A 17,447-nucleotide genomic window follows, 5' to 3' on the forward strand; every position below is an offset into this window, starting at 1 on the left:
CCATAGCATTCATTGTCTAACGGTATGGTGGAAAGTGCTGTCCAAACTTTGAAGGCAGGCTTAAAGTAGCAGCCTACCGCAGTTACTTAATACCAAGCCATCCTGGTTCCTGTTTGATTATAGGACTACCCTGCACGCAACAACAGAGATAGCTCCAGCAAAGTTGTTGGTGGGGGGCAAGACACCACACCAGGCTAAACCTGATCTTCCTAGACCTGGTGAGGGAGAGAGTGAAACAGCTGCAGGAACACCATTGCTGGCCACATGCCTCCTCTAAGCAAGAGACATAATTTAATTCAGGGGATGAAGTTTGGTGCCGGAACCATGGAAATGGCCCGATACAAGTAGAAGGCAAGGTTGATGTGAGGTCAGGTCCCGTAACTTGCAATGTTCGGGTAGATGATATAGTCCTGAACAAACTCTTGGATCACCTTAAAGCTGTTACTTTGCAAATGGGGCAGGAGCAAAACATACCTAGCCCCTCAGAACAGCCAGAAGGCTTGGCAAAAACCGCAGGTGCATGCCCTCCATCTAGTGTCAAGTAAACCTCAGAGTTTGAGATGGATGCAGCCTTGATACCGTTACCACCAGAAGAAATGGAGAAAACTTTCCTGAGATGTTTCAGACAAAAGAGACTGGCCACGGTCCAGTACTTGCTGCCTGAGTCTGAGTCTGAGGAACTGGACCTGGGGCGAAATTGTCCTAAGAGGAGCTACAAGTGAAAGAGCAGGCCTACATCCCAGATTTATTGGGGGTGGGGGGTGGGGAGGGGTTTGTGGGGAGGGGAGATGTAGTGATTGGACTCAGATATACCTTGGTAACTACAAAGTTCTTGGTTGACCCAGCTTAACAAATCAGGAAAGCCTCTGCTGACCAAAGAATCTCCTCAGTTGAGGACTGACTCCAAGCTGGTTGGCCACAGCCAGAGTACTGTGCGCTAGTAAATAAAGGGTGACTTGGTGACAAGACCCAGCCTCTGTGTAGTTAATCCAAATGTATGCTAGGAAAATACATACTGAAAGTATTAATGGCATAAACAGGGATAAGTAGAGCTAAAAGAAAATTCAAAACACAACTTAATGCAAACTAACCAGAAGAACCCAGACATCAAGAAAATATGACAGCAGTAATTTGTACAATGATGGAAATGACAGCAAAATTATCATGCTTCTGGATTGTCATCCATTGGACTGGGCTAATAATCCAGAAATGTGAATTAAATTTCCACAATAGTAGTTAGGGAGTTCAAAATTCAATTCAAAATATAAATCTGGGATGAAACGTTCATATCAGTAATGGTGAACACACCATCGGATTGTCATTAAAAGTCTATTTGCTTCACTAATCTTAGGTTCTGCCTGTATGTGACTCCAGACCTACAGTGATGTGATTTCTTTTAACTACCTCCTGAAGTGATCCAACTACCCACTTAGTTGTATCGAACTACTTCAAAATTAGGGGAAGAATAAAACTGGACAGACCACCAAACTTTGTCCTTGACACCACTAAAGCAGTCAAAAGTTTATTCACTAACATTTTGTATCAAATTGTCCCATTGTTCCCATTTTTGAATTATACCAAAATTGGGAGACAAATCCCATGGACTTGTCATGTAAAAGATTGGCATAATCATTCTCACCCAATATCCTAGTGACCACCATCATCATCCTGGGTGTATCCTGTCTCACCAGTAGGATCAACCCACCAGCAGTATAAAAACAGGTGGATATAGCCTTGGGAAGCTTAGCATTAACTTTGGACTTCATGAAATTTCTTAGTATTAGTTCAAAGATGAACCAAACAAACCTTCTGTTGATCGCTGTCAACTGCAGTCTGTCATCAATGTTAAGCACCATTTGGAAAAAAAAACTCTGAGGTAATAAGGCAACAGAGTGTAAACCAGGAGATGGGTGGGGTTCAATCTATCAACCAAAGATCCTCAGAAGAACTGCTAATGAACAAATTGGCCATGTCTTGAAAGATATATCTGCTCGACTGGGTCTGCAGCAGGTGCTAAGAAAATCAACACAAGGCAGAAACTATCTGATCTTGACCTCCCCCAGTCTACCTAGTTTAGTGATGCAGCTACCGGTGAGAGTATTGGTAAAAATGACCAAAGCACCATCCTTGGTGCAGACTCTGTTTCTGAGGACATCTTCCATCATTGCTAATTGGATAGATTCATGATAGATTGAGCAGCTCACGACTGGGCTTTCATGAAGTGCTGAGGACCATCAGCAGCAACAAAACTATATTCAGTTGCAATCTGTAAATTGAAATATCCACCAGGGGACCAAATGGAATACTCTCCTTGACTGTGGCTCCAAAACACTTCATTATTTGGGACAAAACCTGATTGATATTGCATGCACCGATGCTCCAGAGTAGGAGCAATGTGTACCTTCCGCAGAAATGGACTGCAGCTATTTGCCAGGACTGTTTCCATAGTACATTGCAATCCCATCACATTCAGCATCTTAATGATTGCGCAAATACATGCATGAGAGCACTTGTAAATGCCCCTACAAATCGCACACCATCAAGACTTAGAATTATATCACTATTACTTCACAATTACTGGGTCAAGAACCTTCTGTTACACCCAAGTTCTTGTTTTTTTTCCTGCTAGAAATTTGAACGTGATTTATTTTAAAAGTCCCAAAACGTGAGATATAGCTATTATGTCATATAGCATTAAAAGTATTCAATAACTGCTAAAATGAAGAGTTTTAAAAAGTTCGACATGTCCATTTATGGAAGACCAACTCTTCACCTTGCTAAAAAAAGTCAAATTCTACATGTTGGCACTAAATTACCTTTAGAATAAAGCGGTATGTATGAAATTATTGTTGCTTAATGTTAAATCTTATAAAGTTGACTCCCGCTACTCAGTAAAATAATACATAGGCTTCCAATGTATGCCGTATCCCATTAAGTTAATGAAATGTATCTCTTGAATGGGCATTACAAATAAAGACCATTAACTTAATCAAATGTATACTTTAATTTCAACACATTTGTGATTATTATATGCCTGTTTCTAGAAACGAGGACACAAGGATGACATTCTATGTATAGCCCAGTGTCCTCCCACTCTGCTTGCCACTTCCAGCTACGATGGGGAAATAATAGTGTGGAACATGATCTCAGGACATATCTATTGTCATCTACAGATTCCCCCAACAACAGTGTGCAGAGCTGGAGAAGGTAAAATGTAAAGAAAGTGTATTTTAGTCGAGGTGATGCAATTGATGGTTTTATTTAGAATTCATGGAAAAGATGATTGATGTTTTTTTTTATGACTGTTTTAGTGATTTGCAAATTTAAATGAAAATATTCATGAAGATTCTTTGTGTACATTTAAGGTTGAGATAGATAGATTCTTGGTCAAGAGGGGAATTGAGAGTTACAGGTTTAATTCTGGAAAATGGACGTGAGGAATGTTGAAGCAATTATGATCCTATTGAATGGCACAGCAGGCTTGAGGGGCCGAAAGACCCACCCCTGTTCCAATTGCTTATGGTCTCATCGTCATTGAGAGAATGTTTATGTCTTGATTCCCACTCTGTGGATTAAGACAGTTGGACCAGCCAACATGTGTGAACTCGACACTGAGTTCATATGGCCATGCTGAAAATGGATTTTCAACACATCGGAATGATGTCTCACTCCCTACCAGCCAAATATGAAACTGTTGGAAATGGTAGCAGGACTTCTGCACACTCCACAGAATCTCTGTGAAAACCCAGCCCTTACATCCAGTGAAAGAGGGAAACTTTGTGTTTCCTAACATTGCTGTGAATGTCTCAACACTGTATTTAATCTTATAGTCCCCATGTTTGGAACTCCCCCAGCAGAGGACATAGTTCTCTCTCTTTCCCAACTTATTTAACTTAGTAGAGATGATGTGTTAGGTCAGGTGGGAGTCAGGTGAATTCCTTTTCTCTGCCAAAATGTTGAACTGTGGGTTTGCTTGTTTTAATGGGAATGAAAGCACAGTACTTAATGACTGATTATTTGTGACTTGATTGTGAATTGAAATTGGAGATTACATATAAATGTGATCCACTATTTTCTAAAGTTTTTTATTTATTCAATAGATTTTTTTCAAATTGGAATTAAGTGGATGATGCTTATAGATGTCATTAATATTTATTATTAAAACAACAGCAGTGGATAAGAGTGTAAACAAAGTCACATTCTTGAAGACCCGTGTGCTGAAGGCTGACTTGGGAGCTTCACTTGTTGCTACTGGATCCCAAGGTAAACAAGAAATCGTTGCTTTTCTTATTGTCAAACTCTGAAAGAGTAACAAAAATTTCTAGAAACATGTACATGTCTGGAAAGTAAAATTTAATCAAAATGCTCAATTTTTATACCTTTTTCGTCAAAGTGGTAAACAAAATGCCGTGTTTTTCCAACTCATTCGATGACATACAGATTTTTTGTTAACTGACTGAAATTGCACTGGACAATCTAAATTGAAATAATCAAGTTGGTATAGTTTTAGTCAAAGTGAGCAAGTTAAGGGTGACTGGTAGGAAATTGTCTGTTGATAGAGTGTATATAGTGTCAAAATTTTGTTTGAAGTCTAAGAGATCTTCTAGATGTCAAAACACCTTACTCAGACACAGAGCTATAGAGAGAGGCCGAATTAGGCTAGACCCTTTTCCCTGGAGTGTCAGAGGCTGAGGGGTGACCTGAGAGAAGTTTATAAAATCATGAGGGACATGGATAGGGTAAATAGACAAGATCTTTTCCCTGGAGTGGGGGAGTCCAGAAATAGAGGGTATAGGTTTAGAGTGAGAGGGGAAAGATTTGAACGGAACCTAAGGGGCAACCTTTTCATGCAGAGGGTGGTGCGTGTATGGAATGAGCTGCCAGTGGAAGTGGTGGAAGCTGTGACTATAGCACTGTTTAAAAGGCATCTGGATGGGTACATGAATAGGAAGGGCTTAGAGTGATATGGGCCACGTGCTGACAAATGAGATTGGTTTAATTTAGGATCTCTGGTTGGCATGGATGATTAGATTAGATTAGATTACTTACAGCGTGGAAACAGGCCCTTCAGCCCAACAAGTCCACACCGACCCTCTGAAGAGTAACCCACCCAGACCCATTCCCCTACATTTATCCCTTTATCTAACACTACGGCAATTTAGCATGGCCAATTCACCTAACCTGCACATTTTTGGACTGTGGGAGGAAACCCCCGCAGACATGGGGAGAATGTGCAAACTTCACACAGGCAGTTGCCTGAGGCGGGAATTGAACCCGGGTCTCTGGCGCTGTGAGACAGCAGTGCTAACCACTGTGCCACCGTGCCACCAATAGTTGGACTGAAGGATCTATTTTGGTGCTGTACATCTCTATGCCTCTATGACTAGCAAGAACAATGAAATTGATAGTGAAGACACTACCTGTGTGGTAAGGTCAGCAATAAATGTTTCAGTCTTCCCAATGTGTCGCTGGATGAAATAGGATCATCTGAGACTGGATATCAGGTAAATAGTCTGGCAATACATCTAGGTAGAGAGTTAGTGGAGAAATCGAACTGAGTATGTGTATGGAAACTGAACTCATGTCAGCAGATGATGTTGCTAAGCAGTAGCCAATAAATGATGAAGTGGAGTGATTCAAAAGGAGGTTCTTGGGAAATGCTTGAAATAAAAGTGCAGAGGTAGGAAGACAAGTTATTTTGAAAATGCAACAGCGATGATCACCAAAACAAGATGGAACAAAGCAAGTGAAATCCAAGGTGACAATGGAAGGAGGGTATTGGATAAGAATGGTGTGGCCCATGCTCATCAATGCCCACAAAATAATTGAGGAGGATTAGAATGAAACATGCAGCTTAGTCGCAGTCAGAGAGAATGTTATTTGTCACGTTGCTTAGGACTGTTTCTGGGCTGTGGCATAAACCTGTTTGGAAAAGGTCAAACATAGAGTTCTTGGAAAGGCAAATACTGATTGGGAGGTGAAAATGTATATCATGTTTCACATACAGCCTGGAATTTCACCAAAGTCCTGTCAGAAAGAATAGCCGATGAGGTGTTAGTGGTGGTGAAGTGAACTTCTGAAGTACCGTGCTGAAATTGTAGAATGTATTTGGGAAAATCAGCCCTTTTCATATTATCTGTTGGATATTCCTGATTATTGAATTCACTGTTTTCAAATCAAGTCAATAATAATTACCCTTGCTGGACTGTTCTTTGATTCTCAATGACACACTGCAATGTACATTGTATATAGAACTAATATTGTGACCCTTTACTGTGTTTTAAAATTGTGCTCATTTTGTCCTCCTGTAGGTTTGCTTGTATTCTGGAATCTCTTTCATGGTGGACAACTGTTTAGTACTTTTACTGCAGTGAGTTACAACATTTGGTTTCTAAATATTCAATCACTTAGGGATTACAAACAAATGGTTCATACATCATTACAAAATGTTTAAGTATCTGATGTTTCTTGTGAAAATTTTCCCTCAAGGGCAAACTAATCTCAATGCAAAATCATGCAATGATAAAGTATTTCTTTCCAATTTGTGAAAAAGCTACCACATGTATTTCAAAAATGTCTCATACAACTAATACTGTGAAGTGGGCAAAATGAATTTGTTAACTATTTCCATTTTGAAAACAAGAATCACTATTTCTGAAATTGGTTGGAAATGAGAATTTGCCATCCGACAGTGTATTTTGTGACAGAAATGAAGAATTTACTGAGGATTTAACTTTATTTGTTAATTCATCACAGCAATTATACAGTTGTAATCAGCTTCGGTCAAATAGATTATCTTCATGTTATCTTGTTGCAATGGTTTGATGATTAATTGGTTCTCATTTGTTAAGAGTCAATTCTGTAATTTGTGCAGGTAAGTCTCTGCAGCAATTTAGATTATTTTAATTCCTGTTAGTTTTGCAAGGATTTATTAGACTATTTTAATTAAATGTCTCCTTTTGAGGGTGCCTGTAACCCTCAAAGTTAATCTGTTTGAGATTTTGTATTTGGAAGAAATATGGAAAGAAAGTTAACATAACATTTAACAAAATTAGGGTGTCACTGCCTAGGCTACCATTTATTGCCCATCCTGACTGTCCAGAAAGAAGTGAACCACATTGCAGTGGGTCTGGAATCATATGTAGGCCAGATCAGGTAAGGATGGCAAATTTCCTTCCCCAAAAGATATTAGTGAACTCAGCAGGCTTTTTCATGACAATCAACAGTGGTAATTTAATTGCCATTAAGTGAGTTTTTTTAAAATGCCTGATTTTAACTGATTTCAAATTTCATGGTTTGAAATTGATGGGATTCAGTCATGTGCTGGGTTCTGGGTGACTAGCCCAGTGACATTATCATTAGAAAACCACTTCCGTCATCTGGCTTGCCATATTAGTAATGATATAGTAGTAGTGATGATTTGTGATGTTCCTGCAGCTATTTGCTTGTTTTTATGATGTTTAATGATTTTGTTAGTTTAAACCTGAAAGGAGATATGATTAGATTAGATTACTTTAGTTTAGATTAGATTAGAATACTTACAGTGTGGAAACAGGCCCTTCGGCCCAACAAGTCCACACCGACCCGCCAAAGTGCAACCCACCCATACCCCCAGATTTACTCCGTACCTAACACTATGAGCAATTTAGCATGGCCAATTCACCTGACCCGCACATCTTTGGACTGTGGGAGGAAACCGGAGCACCCGGAGGAAACCCACGCAGACACGGGGAGAAAGTGCAAACTCCACACAGTCAGTCACCTGAGTCGGGAATCGAACCCAGGTCTCAGGCGCTGTGAGGCAGCAGTGCTAACCACTGTGCCACCGTGCCGCCCACGAAGTATATTGATACTTCTCCCACCCATTGGAAATGCTAGTGGTCAAGTAAGAGGGTTTACTGATGAGTCACACTGCATCCCTGACTCATTTTGCATAAACCTCATCACATCCTTAACTGACATTAGATCAGGTAAAGAAGAATCATTTGCCCAATCAAGTGGGAAAATGATCGCCTCATAATGTCATCAGACAAAGTAGTAGATGCTGCCTTACCCTAAAATGCTCCTGTAAAACCAGGAGGGAAGCCATAGAACAACCAGAAGAGGCAGACGCAAGTTTGATTTTGTCATTTGTAAGGTTTGCTTGCGGGCTAAGGACAAAGCCAGATCCAACATTTCCCTACTCCTCCCTTACACCACTAGTAGCCCTTTTGAGACGTGGTCACAGAAATTCCACAGTGTCCCTGTCGCTCACATTCCCTGCAGTTCTCCTGCCTGCTTTCTTGAATTATTTTTAACTGCCCTCACGTTGCTACACTTTTCAGGCAAAATTATGTAAGGCTGATGAGTCAAAATTGGGTTTGCACCAAGGGAGAAATTCTGAATGTACCTCACTTTCCTTCAGTTGAAAGGGAATAGTACATTTACATTGTAGTGATGATATAGCACTGTACAGTTTGTTATGTGACTCAAATTGCAAAATGTCTATGCATGCTCCACCACATGAATTTTTTTCATTTTTAATTCTGAAATTGATCATGTACTTTCTTATCTTTCCAGTCCAAAGTGAAATCTCAGATAAGCAGCCTGGCTGTGTCAGCTGATGACTCTTTGCTTTTTGCAGCAGATTATGTTGGATATATTTATGTGTATAGTATGAAGGACTTTGCAATTCATGGACCAGAAGTAGATCCACCGAAACGTAAGAAATATAAACATAATTATTGTTGTAAATTTTCTGTTGAATAATACCTAAATTCATAGATATACCATATTATAAATGAGCTTACTAAATAATGTAAGAAAGTAGTAATTCAGGTTGTAACCATATCATGGAAATGAATTTAAATATTGATATTATTTAGAAATATAGTCAGATATTTTCCAATTGAGGTTGTAACATTGTAATATTTATTCTGCAGGGAAACAGAACAGGATATCTCAGAGATGAGTGTAAGGGCAAATTTGCAGATAGATGTAGCTGATGTGGTGCATGTGACCTCTATTGCTGAGAGGTCAGACCAATAAAGAGAGGAGAATGTAAAAATGTCTCGAGGTGGAGGTGCCCTTCAAATATGGTGATTTTGTAATGGCTACAACTCTTAAGCTAACATCTGCAAGATGGCTATAACATGCTAATGGGTGTGGGGATAAATAAAGGACGCAAAGTGCAGGGCAGATTGTCACTGGTAAGATCTCACTGGCTACACCAGTTTGGCCCCAAGTGAGCTGTTAATAATCAATAATTGCCTATTTAGTACTGCCCAGTGGATATCTGCTTCCCTTGCTCGCTCACTCCTTACAAGATCAGCAAAGGTGGAAATGTATTGGCAGGTGATTACCCTTCAGCCTGCCTCGGTAGGATTCATAAGATTACAGCCAAAGTCTACAAGGTTGCGAGTGATAAAGAACAAAACATCTTTTTAATCACAACTTTATTTTGTGTGGATTATTACGAAACTTTGCCGATACCGTTTTTAACAATCATACCTTCTTTATTCAGGGTTTATTATGTATTACTATCTGTCTGTAGTGCACTCATTACAGTTGTAGCATTAACATGGATAACTTAGCTCTGCATGAAACTTTAGTAGGAAGAATTTGCATTTTGTAAAATACTAGAAATAGGAACATGAGTAGGCCATTCAGCCCAATGAGCTGCTGGCTGGTAGATAAGATCATGGCTGATCTGATTAAGCCTGAACAACATGCTCCTGTCTGACCACACAGTCCTCAACTCCCTCATTGATCAAAAGTCTGCCTAATACAGTCTTGAATAAATTCCAGCCTTCACTGGTCTCTCTGGAAGAGAAAGCAAAGACTAACAATCCTGAGAGAAGAAATTGCTCCTCAGCCGATCTGATAAGTTAATAGTTTATATTTAAACTGTGTCCCCGGTTGCATTCCTCTATGAAAGTAAACTTCCTCATGATATTTACTCTGTCACGCCTCCTCAGAATCCCTCTCATTTTTCTAAACTCTGCAGCGTATGTGCCCAGTGTTGAGACTGTGGTGCTGGAAAAGCACAACAGGTTAGGCAGCATCCGAGGAGCAGGAGAATTGACATTTTGGGCATAAGCCCTTTATCAGGAATACTTTGCAGCGTTTATGCCCAGTCTACTGGACTCACCCCTGTAACATACATTCTCAACAACTTCAGCGTTCATGAATCTATATTGATTCTGCCTGATTGTGTTGAGTATTTTTTTAGTGTTCTGCTACTATCTATTTAATAATGGATTTTAGTATATTATCAATCACAGATGTTGGAATATTACAACCACCATAGTAGTTGCTTTGATAACAAAGTAGAAGTAAATTTTCAGGAAGTGCTCCCATTACCGTCCCCATGCCTCAAAGAAATGTACAAAGGCTGATTAATGTTGTGGGTGTACCTCATATGAATTGAGGCATGTTCCATGATTTAATGAAATTGCATAACTATTAACAGCTCAGAATAACATCAATCTAATTGCATTGTATTTCATTTCATCTTAATTATAGTTGTTAACTACTGGAGAGCCCATATTAGTGCTGTTACTTGGTATGTATATGCTCTGAACATTGCATTAAGTTCTAAACAATTACATTTCACTCTTTTGTTTTATGATAAATATTTTTCATTTTCATTCCAGCATCGAGCTAATAGAAGAACAGAAGTTGATGGTGACATCTTCTGTTGAGGGTACTGTCCGACTGTGGAGCATGGATGGGGAGCTTATTGGTAAGTACTGAAGCAATATTAATGAACTGTGATGCTATTCATTGTGGTCCCATGAACAAGAGTAACTCTTAAGTTAAATATTCATGACTTAGTCAGCATTGCAGATACAATACTTGGAAAAAGCAAGAACTTTTAGTAGCATTATAACAGCTTAGAAGGGAATGATTTCCATTTATATTTTAATTTTCGCACCCTCAAGACATGTCAAATCACACAATAGTGAATTAAGTACTTTTTTGAAGTGGAATCACTTTTATGTCACAGTAAAATCCCATCATGACATGATTCATTTTGAAACAGATATGCCATTTCGGAGACCATTGTCAGCAATTCCAAGAAACAGAAGATCACATTAGCTGGGTAAAGATACACCCTCATCAGTCAGCTCCTCCCTATCCTTTACCCTGGCCCATAACTATTATAGCCATCATTTATCAGAAACACTTACCATTGGCTTCTTTCGTGACATTTTTTGTTGGCAAATAAAAATCAAAATACTATAAAGCTGCCCAAAGTTATGAGCGGTATCTTCCATTTATTGTTTGAATAACAAAATATATTGTGATTATATGGAAATAATCCTGTGATTTCTGGGATTCCTTGCTGGGTTTTAAATACACAAGCTTCATTTTCTAGCCCTTTGAAAACATAATGACCTTGTAATTACATATATACTTTATTCTTGTAAGGCACATTTGGGCAGCTGGAGCTCTGGGAAATCCATGCACCAGCATCTTGGAAGCACCCAATGGTTCCCTATGAAATTCTGATTGACCCACTCAGCATGCCTATTCACCCAGTGTTGGAGGAAGAATCATCCTTTATACAGCTCAGCAATTTTGAAAAAAATGAAGAAATCATAGAAGACACAGAATCAAAGGTTTGTAGACAATTTGAAAGATCACTTGTTTTAAAAAAGGGTATTGTGATCAGAAGATGTCCACTTCCCCTTATTTTGAAGTTATGTCCCCTAGTTCTAGTTTCATCCCCTAGTGGAAACAATTTCCCTGCTTCTATCTTATCTATTCCCTTCATAATGTTATGTTGCTGTAAGATCTCTCCGCCCCCATTCTTCTAAATTCCATTGAGTATAGTCCTAGTCTACTCAATCTCCCCTGACAAGTCTCATTTGTATTAGTATAACACTCTTCAACCTAAGAAATATCATCCTATGGCACTTCTCAACAATATTATAAAACAAAGTTTAGCTCTGAATTAAATAAAGACACTGTAGGTGAGAAAACCAGAAGCCAGGATAAATTAGTAAGGTGAGTGACTTCAACAAGGAAAGTGAAGGGCAAGATGGGGAAGTGTGGGACGAAAGCTCCAGAGCTTGGAAGAGAAGTAACTGAAAGCATAACCACCAACAGTGGAGTGATTCAAACAAGTGATACTTAAGAGTCAGAATTAAATGGGTGAATATATCTCAGAGGCTTATTGAACTAGAAGAATGCACAGATATAGTCAGAATCCAGGCCAAGGAGGGATTTGAAAACAATTGAGAGAATTCAAAATCAAGATATTGTTTGCCTAGCAGCTGTTGTACATTTGTGAGCATGGATGATCGGGGTTTAGGACTTGACACAAGCAGCAGAATTTTCAGTGGCCTCGGGTTTATGGAGGCTGGAATGTGAGACTATTCAGCAATATATTGTGTAACATAGGGTTGTGATTTACGTTTGTTTATTACCGTTTAATTTTGAGTTTGGAATTTTGAATTTTAAACTTATTTGAAGCTGAGAAAGTTTAAGCCCAGTTGTACGAAAGCTCCAGGAAGAGGCTGTGAGATTCTCCAGTCCAAGAGTTGAAGTAACAGTTAAGTTAAGCCAATAAAGGTGATAGAGAAGGTGTGAGCACTGTAAAGGTGTGCTTTTGGGATAAATGGGATTATATTTTTACCATGCATTGCAAAAAAAACAATGTGTTCTATCTAAATAGTCAGGAATTGGCTTTTCCAGTGGGAGAGAAACAGAAAAATGCTTCTGAGGCCACATAAATGACATTTAATTTGAGATAGAAGCTCAATGTATTACTACCTTACATCCTCATCTGATGTGATAACTGCAGCTGCCAGAGTGAAGCTGTAGAAGTTATGCTTACCATGATAAGACCCTGTCTGTATTTTCCCTATCACTCACCAAAACAAGTGGAGCAGCACTTGTTGTAAAGTCTTCAAACAGTTGTTAACATAAACTTGTAAGTCATTGGTTGATCATGATTGATCACAAATTAATCATGGCTGTGATTGCTTGTGGTCAGCATTTGCATTCAATATAATAGGTTGTTGCGTGTGGTTCATATGCAGAATTCTGTAATTAAAATGTCTTTAACCTGTACTGTTTATGTGCCTAATTTATGCAGATGCCCCCTGAAGGTTCTAGTATCACTCACAAGTAGAAGCTATCCCTCATTCAGGGATAAACACTTCACTACATGTAGCTAGGGAGAAGAGGCAGACATTTTTCATTTCCATTGTGTATTTGTGATTGGGATAAGGATGGAAGGAATGAAGTTACACTGTCAGTTGCAGATTCACCCTGGTAATCTAGGTGATCTTCGCCAAACCCTTCACGTTCCTTTCTTCCTTGCACTCCCTGTTGCCTTCAGGTTAGATCTGTCACATGTCCCCATTCAACTCTTCTATTTAAATCTTTATCACCTCCTTTACCCCCTGAACTCCAGGCCTATGCCATAGTGTGCCAACATCCTGAGGCACTGTCCCTCATCTTCCTTGGGTGAGGAAGGTTATGGTAGATACTAAAGGCTCAAAACAACAGATGTCCTAGAGGACTATAGAGAGTGCAGGGGTTGCTCTAAAAAGAAATTAGGAGAGTGAAGATGGGACATGAGAAACCATCCGGATATATCCTTATGAAAATTCCAAAACTATTTTTCTAAGAATATTAGGGGCAAAACAAAAAACCAGGAAAAGAGCAGGGCCAGTTTGGGACCAAAGTGGCAATCTGGGTGTAGATCTGGAAGACATAACTGAGGTTTTAAATGAATATTTTACATTTGTATTCATTGCAGAGAAGGACAGTGTAGCTTTAAAAATCTGGCAGAGAGCATGTAACATACTTGAATGAATTAGCAATGAGAGATATTAGGATTTTAGTTGTTTTGAAAGTGAATAGATTTCCAGGCCCAGATGAGATGTATCTCTGGCTGTCATGGAAGGCAAGGAGGGGGATTACTGGGGCCAAAGACATACAGGTTGGTGGATTGACAAAATTGCCATGTAGTTTCCAGGGATGTGTAGGCTAGGTGGATTTGCCAGGATAAATGCGGGGTTACAGGGATAGGGTAGGGGTTTTTGTCTAGGTGGGATGCTCTTTGGAGGGTTGGTGCAAATCTGATGGGCCAAAGGCCTTTTTCCACATGTAGGGATTCTATGATTCGTGGCTCTGATATTCATTTTCAAATCCTGTCTGGCTACAGGAGATTGGTGCATAGCTAATGTGGTACTATTATTCAAGAAGGGTGGTATGGTTAAACCAGGAAACTACAGACCAATTAGTCAAACATCTGCAGTAGGGAAACTATTGGAATGAATTCTTAGAGAGTTAGTCTCCACTTGGAGAGGCAGTGTTCAACCAGGTGGTGGACATGTTTCTATAAATCAACATGCCACATCAATGTCACATGTACATTTGCCAACACATAACTAGCAAACCAATCTTATGTGCTATAATAATTGAGATTCTGCATGTGGGTGGCATTAATAACATAGGAAACAAATTCATTGAAGTCTATAAAATGCTGAATGCCTTGACAAAGTGGGAAAATACTTCCTTTTGTGAGTTCAAAACCAGGAGCACTGTTTCAAAATTAGGATTGCACTTTTAAGACAATGATGGTGGGGGATGGGGGGGGGGGGGGCGGTGGGGATGGAGGGGGGTATGTGGTTTCTGATTGGAGTGCAATTTTGGAATTGTCCGCCTCAGGAGGCAGTGGTGATATTGTAAAGTGGATGCAGATAGATTCCTGTTAATTAAGAAAATCAAAGATTATCAGGGGTAAATTGGAAATTTGAAACATAAACAGATCAGCCATGTTCTTAGTGAATGACAGACCAGGCTTGAGGGGTCAAATGACCTACTTCTGATGTTCCATATGTATGTATATAAAGGGGTATGAGGAAAAAGCAAGGAAATTGTACAATGTGGTTGGATCTTTCACAAAGCTGACACAAATGTGTTGGACTCAACGGTCTATTCTGCAGGATCTTCAGCACAAATTTTCAAAGTCTATAATTTCTGATGATGCTATCAGTGAAGAAATAAGAAAGAAGACCCTCCAGAACAATCTTGGAAAAAGGTAATTCTTATTGTTTCTAGGATCACCACAATGGGGCGGCATGGTGGCACAGTGGTTAGCACTGCTGCCTCACAGCGCCTGAGACCCAGGTTCAATTCCCGCCTCAGGCGACTGACTGTGTGGAGTTTGCACGTTCTCCCCGTGTCTGCGTGGGTTTACTCCGGGTGCTCCGGTTTCCTCCCACAGTCCAAAGATGTGCGGGTCAGGTGAATTGGCCATGCTAAATTGCCCGTAGTGTTCGGTAAGGGGTATGGGTGGGTTGCGCTTCGGCAGGTCGGTGTGGACTTGTTGGGCCGAAGGGCCTGTTTCCATACTGTAAGTAATCTAATCTAATACCTACTTTTGTGAAATACCCTTGTTTCAGGATAAAAATCTGCATAAATACTGAATCAATGTAGGTCAAGTTCATTTAATGTAGAGATAAGAATGCTCCATTTTCATTGTGCACTAAATAAGGGTAGTGTTTTATACCAGGACTTAAAATATTTTTGTGTGCAGATATCTCTCAAAGGTTGAGCAATTCTTCCACTTGACATTTAACCATGATCATTCAGTTTGCTAACAGCGTGTACCTTGAATGTGAATTTATTGTTTAGGATATATAGCAAATTATTTTGTAGATTTTAAACTGATTAAAATATTTAATAGTTTGAGAAATCCAATGCCAGATTCAGGAAGAAGCTTTTACATCATTAATATAATGTTACAATGACCCTATAGTTTTACTTCCAAGAGTCTCACTGAAAGTGTGTTACCTCCTGCAAAGTTTCTCAGAAGATGGCTGGCAGAGGACACCAAATAAGATGTCAGCATTTGAATATAAGAATATTAGAAGTAGAAGCGGGAATAGACAATTTAGACCTTCAATTCCCTGCCCCCCACCCCGCCCACCACTCCTGTGCAACATGTCCCTCCCAACCCCGTGCAACACTACCCCCCGCCCCAACACCGACCCTGCCCTCGCTCCCATGCAACCTGCCTCCCGCTCCCAACCCTATCCAACAGCGTTCCCCCCCCCCCCAACACTGTGCAACACTGCCCTCCCCCGCCCCCAACCCCATAGAAACTCGCCTCCTCTCCGGGGCAGCTGGACTGGACATGAACAAGACTGCTGCAGTTGCCTTTGTAGGATAAGTCTCCAAATAGTGCGCGCATACACGGACACACACACACCTTTTATTGCAACTTTTTGACAGGTTCCACCTTTGCCCTGGACAGGACAATGTTGGAGAGAATATCTCAGGAAGTGGGATGAGGTTAGGGTACATCCTTGTTTAGAACTCCAGGGAAAGTGTGGGGAGAAAGAGAGGGCAGGCAGTCATTTGGAGACAGTGCCTCTTTAATCACTGTGATAAAAGACGCGATCACTGTTGGAAACACGTCTTTGATGTAATGTTTCCACCGGGACCTCCAGATCTCCTTCAGATAATCCAACTTTCGGATACTTGGTATTCGGATAATCGAGTTTCCTCTGTACTGTCATAGAGTTGGAGGTAGATAATGAGCGGTTAAGAGAAAGGGGCTTATGAATAGTTGTTGTTTCATGTTCACTTTTAGAGTTAAAGAATAAATTGATATTGTTTTCTTTAAATAGTGGAATTTGGAAGTTCTCTGTCACTCATATTTTAACAGATTACGAGGTGAGATGAGCTTTTCTAAGTGTTTGATTTAATTAACAGAAGGGTTCACTGCCATTTTGTAACAAGGGCAAAAAAAGGGCAATTAATGTTTGTATAACCAGCAGTGCCCAAAGCCCACAGATATTTAAAATAATCTGGCAAGTGTTTTTGGTACTTAAATTACTGAATTATTAATAATCCTGTAAACAGGATTTGGAAGGAATGAGGTATGAAGTATTTTTAACTTTGCCACCAGTAATGGAAGAGTTAGTATTCATTCTCAAATAGGTAATAAATAGTTCCTGCAGTTCAGGCAACAATATTCAATTGCAAGGATAGAAAGTTACAACCCAGAGCAGCAGTTTGTCCAGACTACTGCTGGATGAAAGAAGTTAACATCACTTGATAGCCTAATGAAGAAATACCAAAACTTGTATAAAAATGATGCTTATAAACTATTTCTGTAGCTTGGCAATACGTAATAGGATTCTGTTTTTACATCAAATATTGAGTGATGTTTTGTAACAATGCTAATTATTTTCCTCTATTTTTGTAGACTTCGACATGAAAGACATCAGAGCTTGAATAAACCACTAAACCATGGAGGGCCGGATGCTTACCATACCCTGAAGTATTTTGATATTGCTAATGCCCCAAATAAGTGTGAAAAACCAGACTTATCAGCAGCAGGCACAGATCCATATGCAACCCTTTTCTTGAAAGAAAGTACCTGTAAGCCTGAACCTGAGGAATTGTTATCAATATGAATTTTTTCTGCATCTTGTTTA

The 17,447-nt window shown here is 39.7% G+C and overlaps 1 protein-coding gene across 1 annotated transcript in view; it reads left to right on the forward strand.

Annotated features, from left to right (window-relative positions):
• The window catches only part of wdr95 (WD40 repeat domain 95), a 115,569-nt gene extending 98,122 nt beyond the window's left edge, over positions 1 to 17,447 (forward strand). Inside the window, exons 22-31 of the mRNA XM_060826772.1 lie at positions 3,045 to 3,207; positions 4,171 to 4,263; positions 6,312 to 6,370; positions 8,560 to 8,701; positions 10,504 to 10,543; positions 10,635 to 10,723; positions 11,413 to 11,603; positions 11,978 to 11,986; positions 14,946 to 15,040; positions 17,216 to 17,447. Of these exons, the coding sequence (XP_060682755.1) occupies positions 3,045 to 3,207; positions 4,171 to 4,263; positions 6,312 to 6,370; positions 8,560 to 8,701; positions 10,504 to 10,543; positions 10,635 to 10,723; positions 11,413 to 11,603; positions 11,978 to 11,986; positions 14,946 to 15,040; positions 17,216 to 17,426 (1,092 nt within the window). The 3' untranslated portion in view covers positions 17,427 to 17,447. The remainder of the gene's footprint in view (positions 1 to 3,044; positions 3,208 to 4,170; positions 4,264 to 6,311; positions 6,371 to 8,559; positions 8,702 to 10,503; positions 10,544 to 10,634; positions 10,724 to 11,412; positions 11,604 to 11,977; positions 11,987 to 14,945; positions 15,041 to 17,215) is intronic.

The sequence above is a fragment of the Hemiscyllium ocellatum genome, chromosome 6 (genome assembly GCF_020745735.1).
Source record: "Hemiscyllium ocellatum isolate sHemOce1 chromosome 6, sHemOce1.pat.X.cur, whole genome shotgun sequence".
NCBI lineage: Eukaryota > Metazoa > Chordata > Chondrichthyes > Orectolobiformes > Hemiscylliidae > Hemiscyllium > Hemiscyllium ocellatum.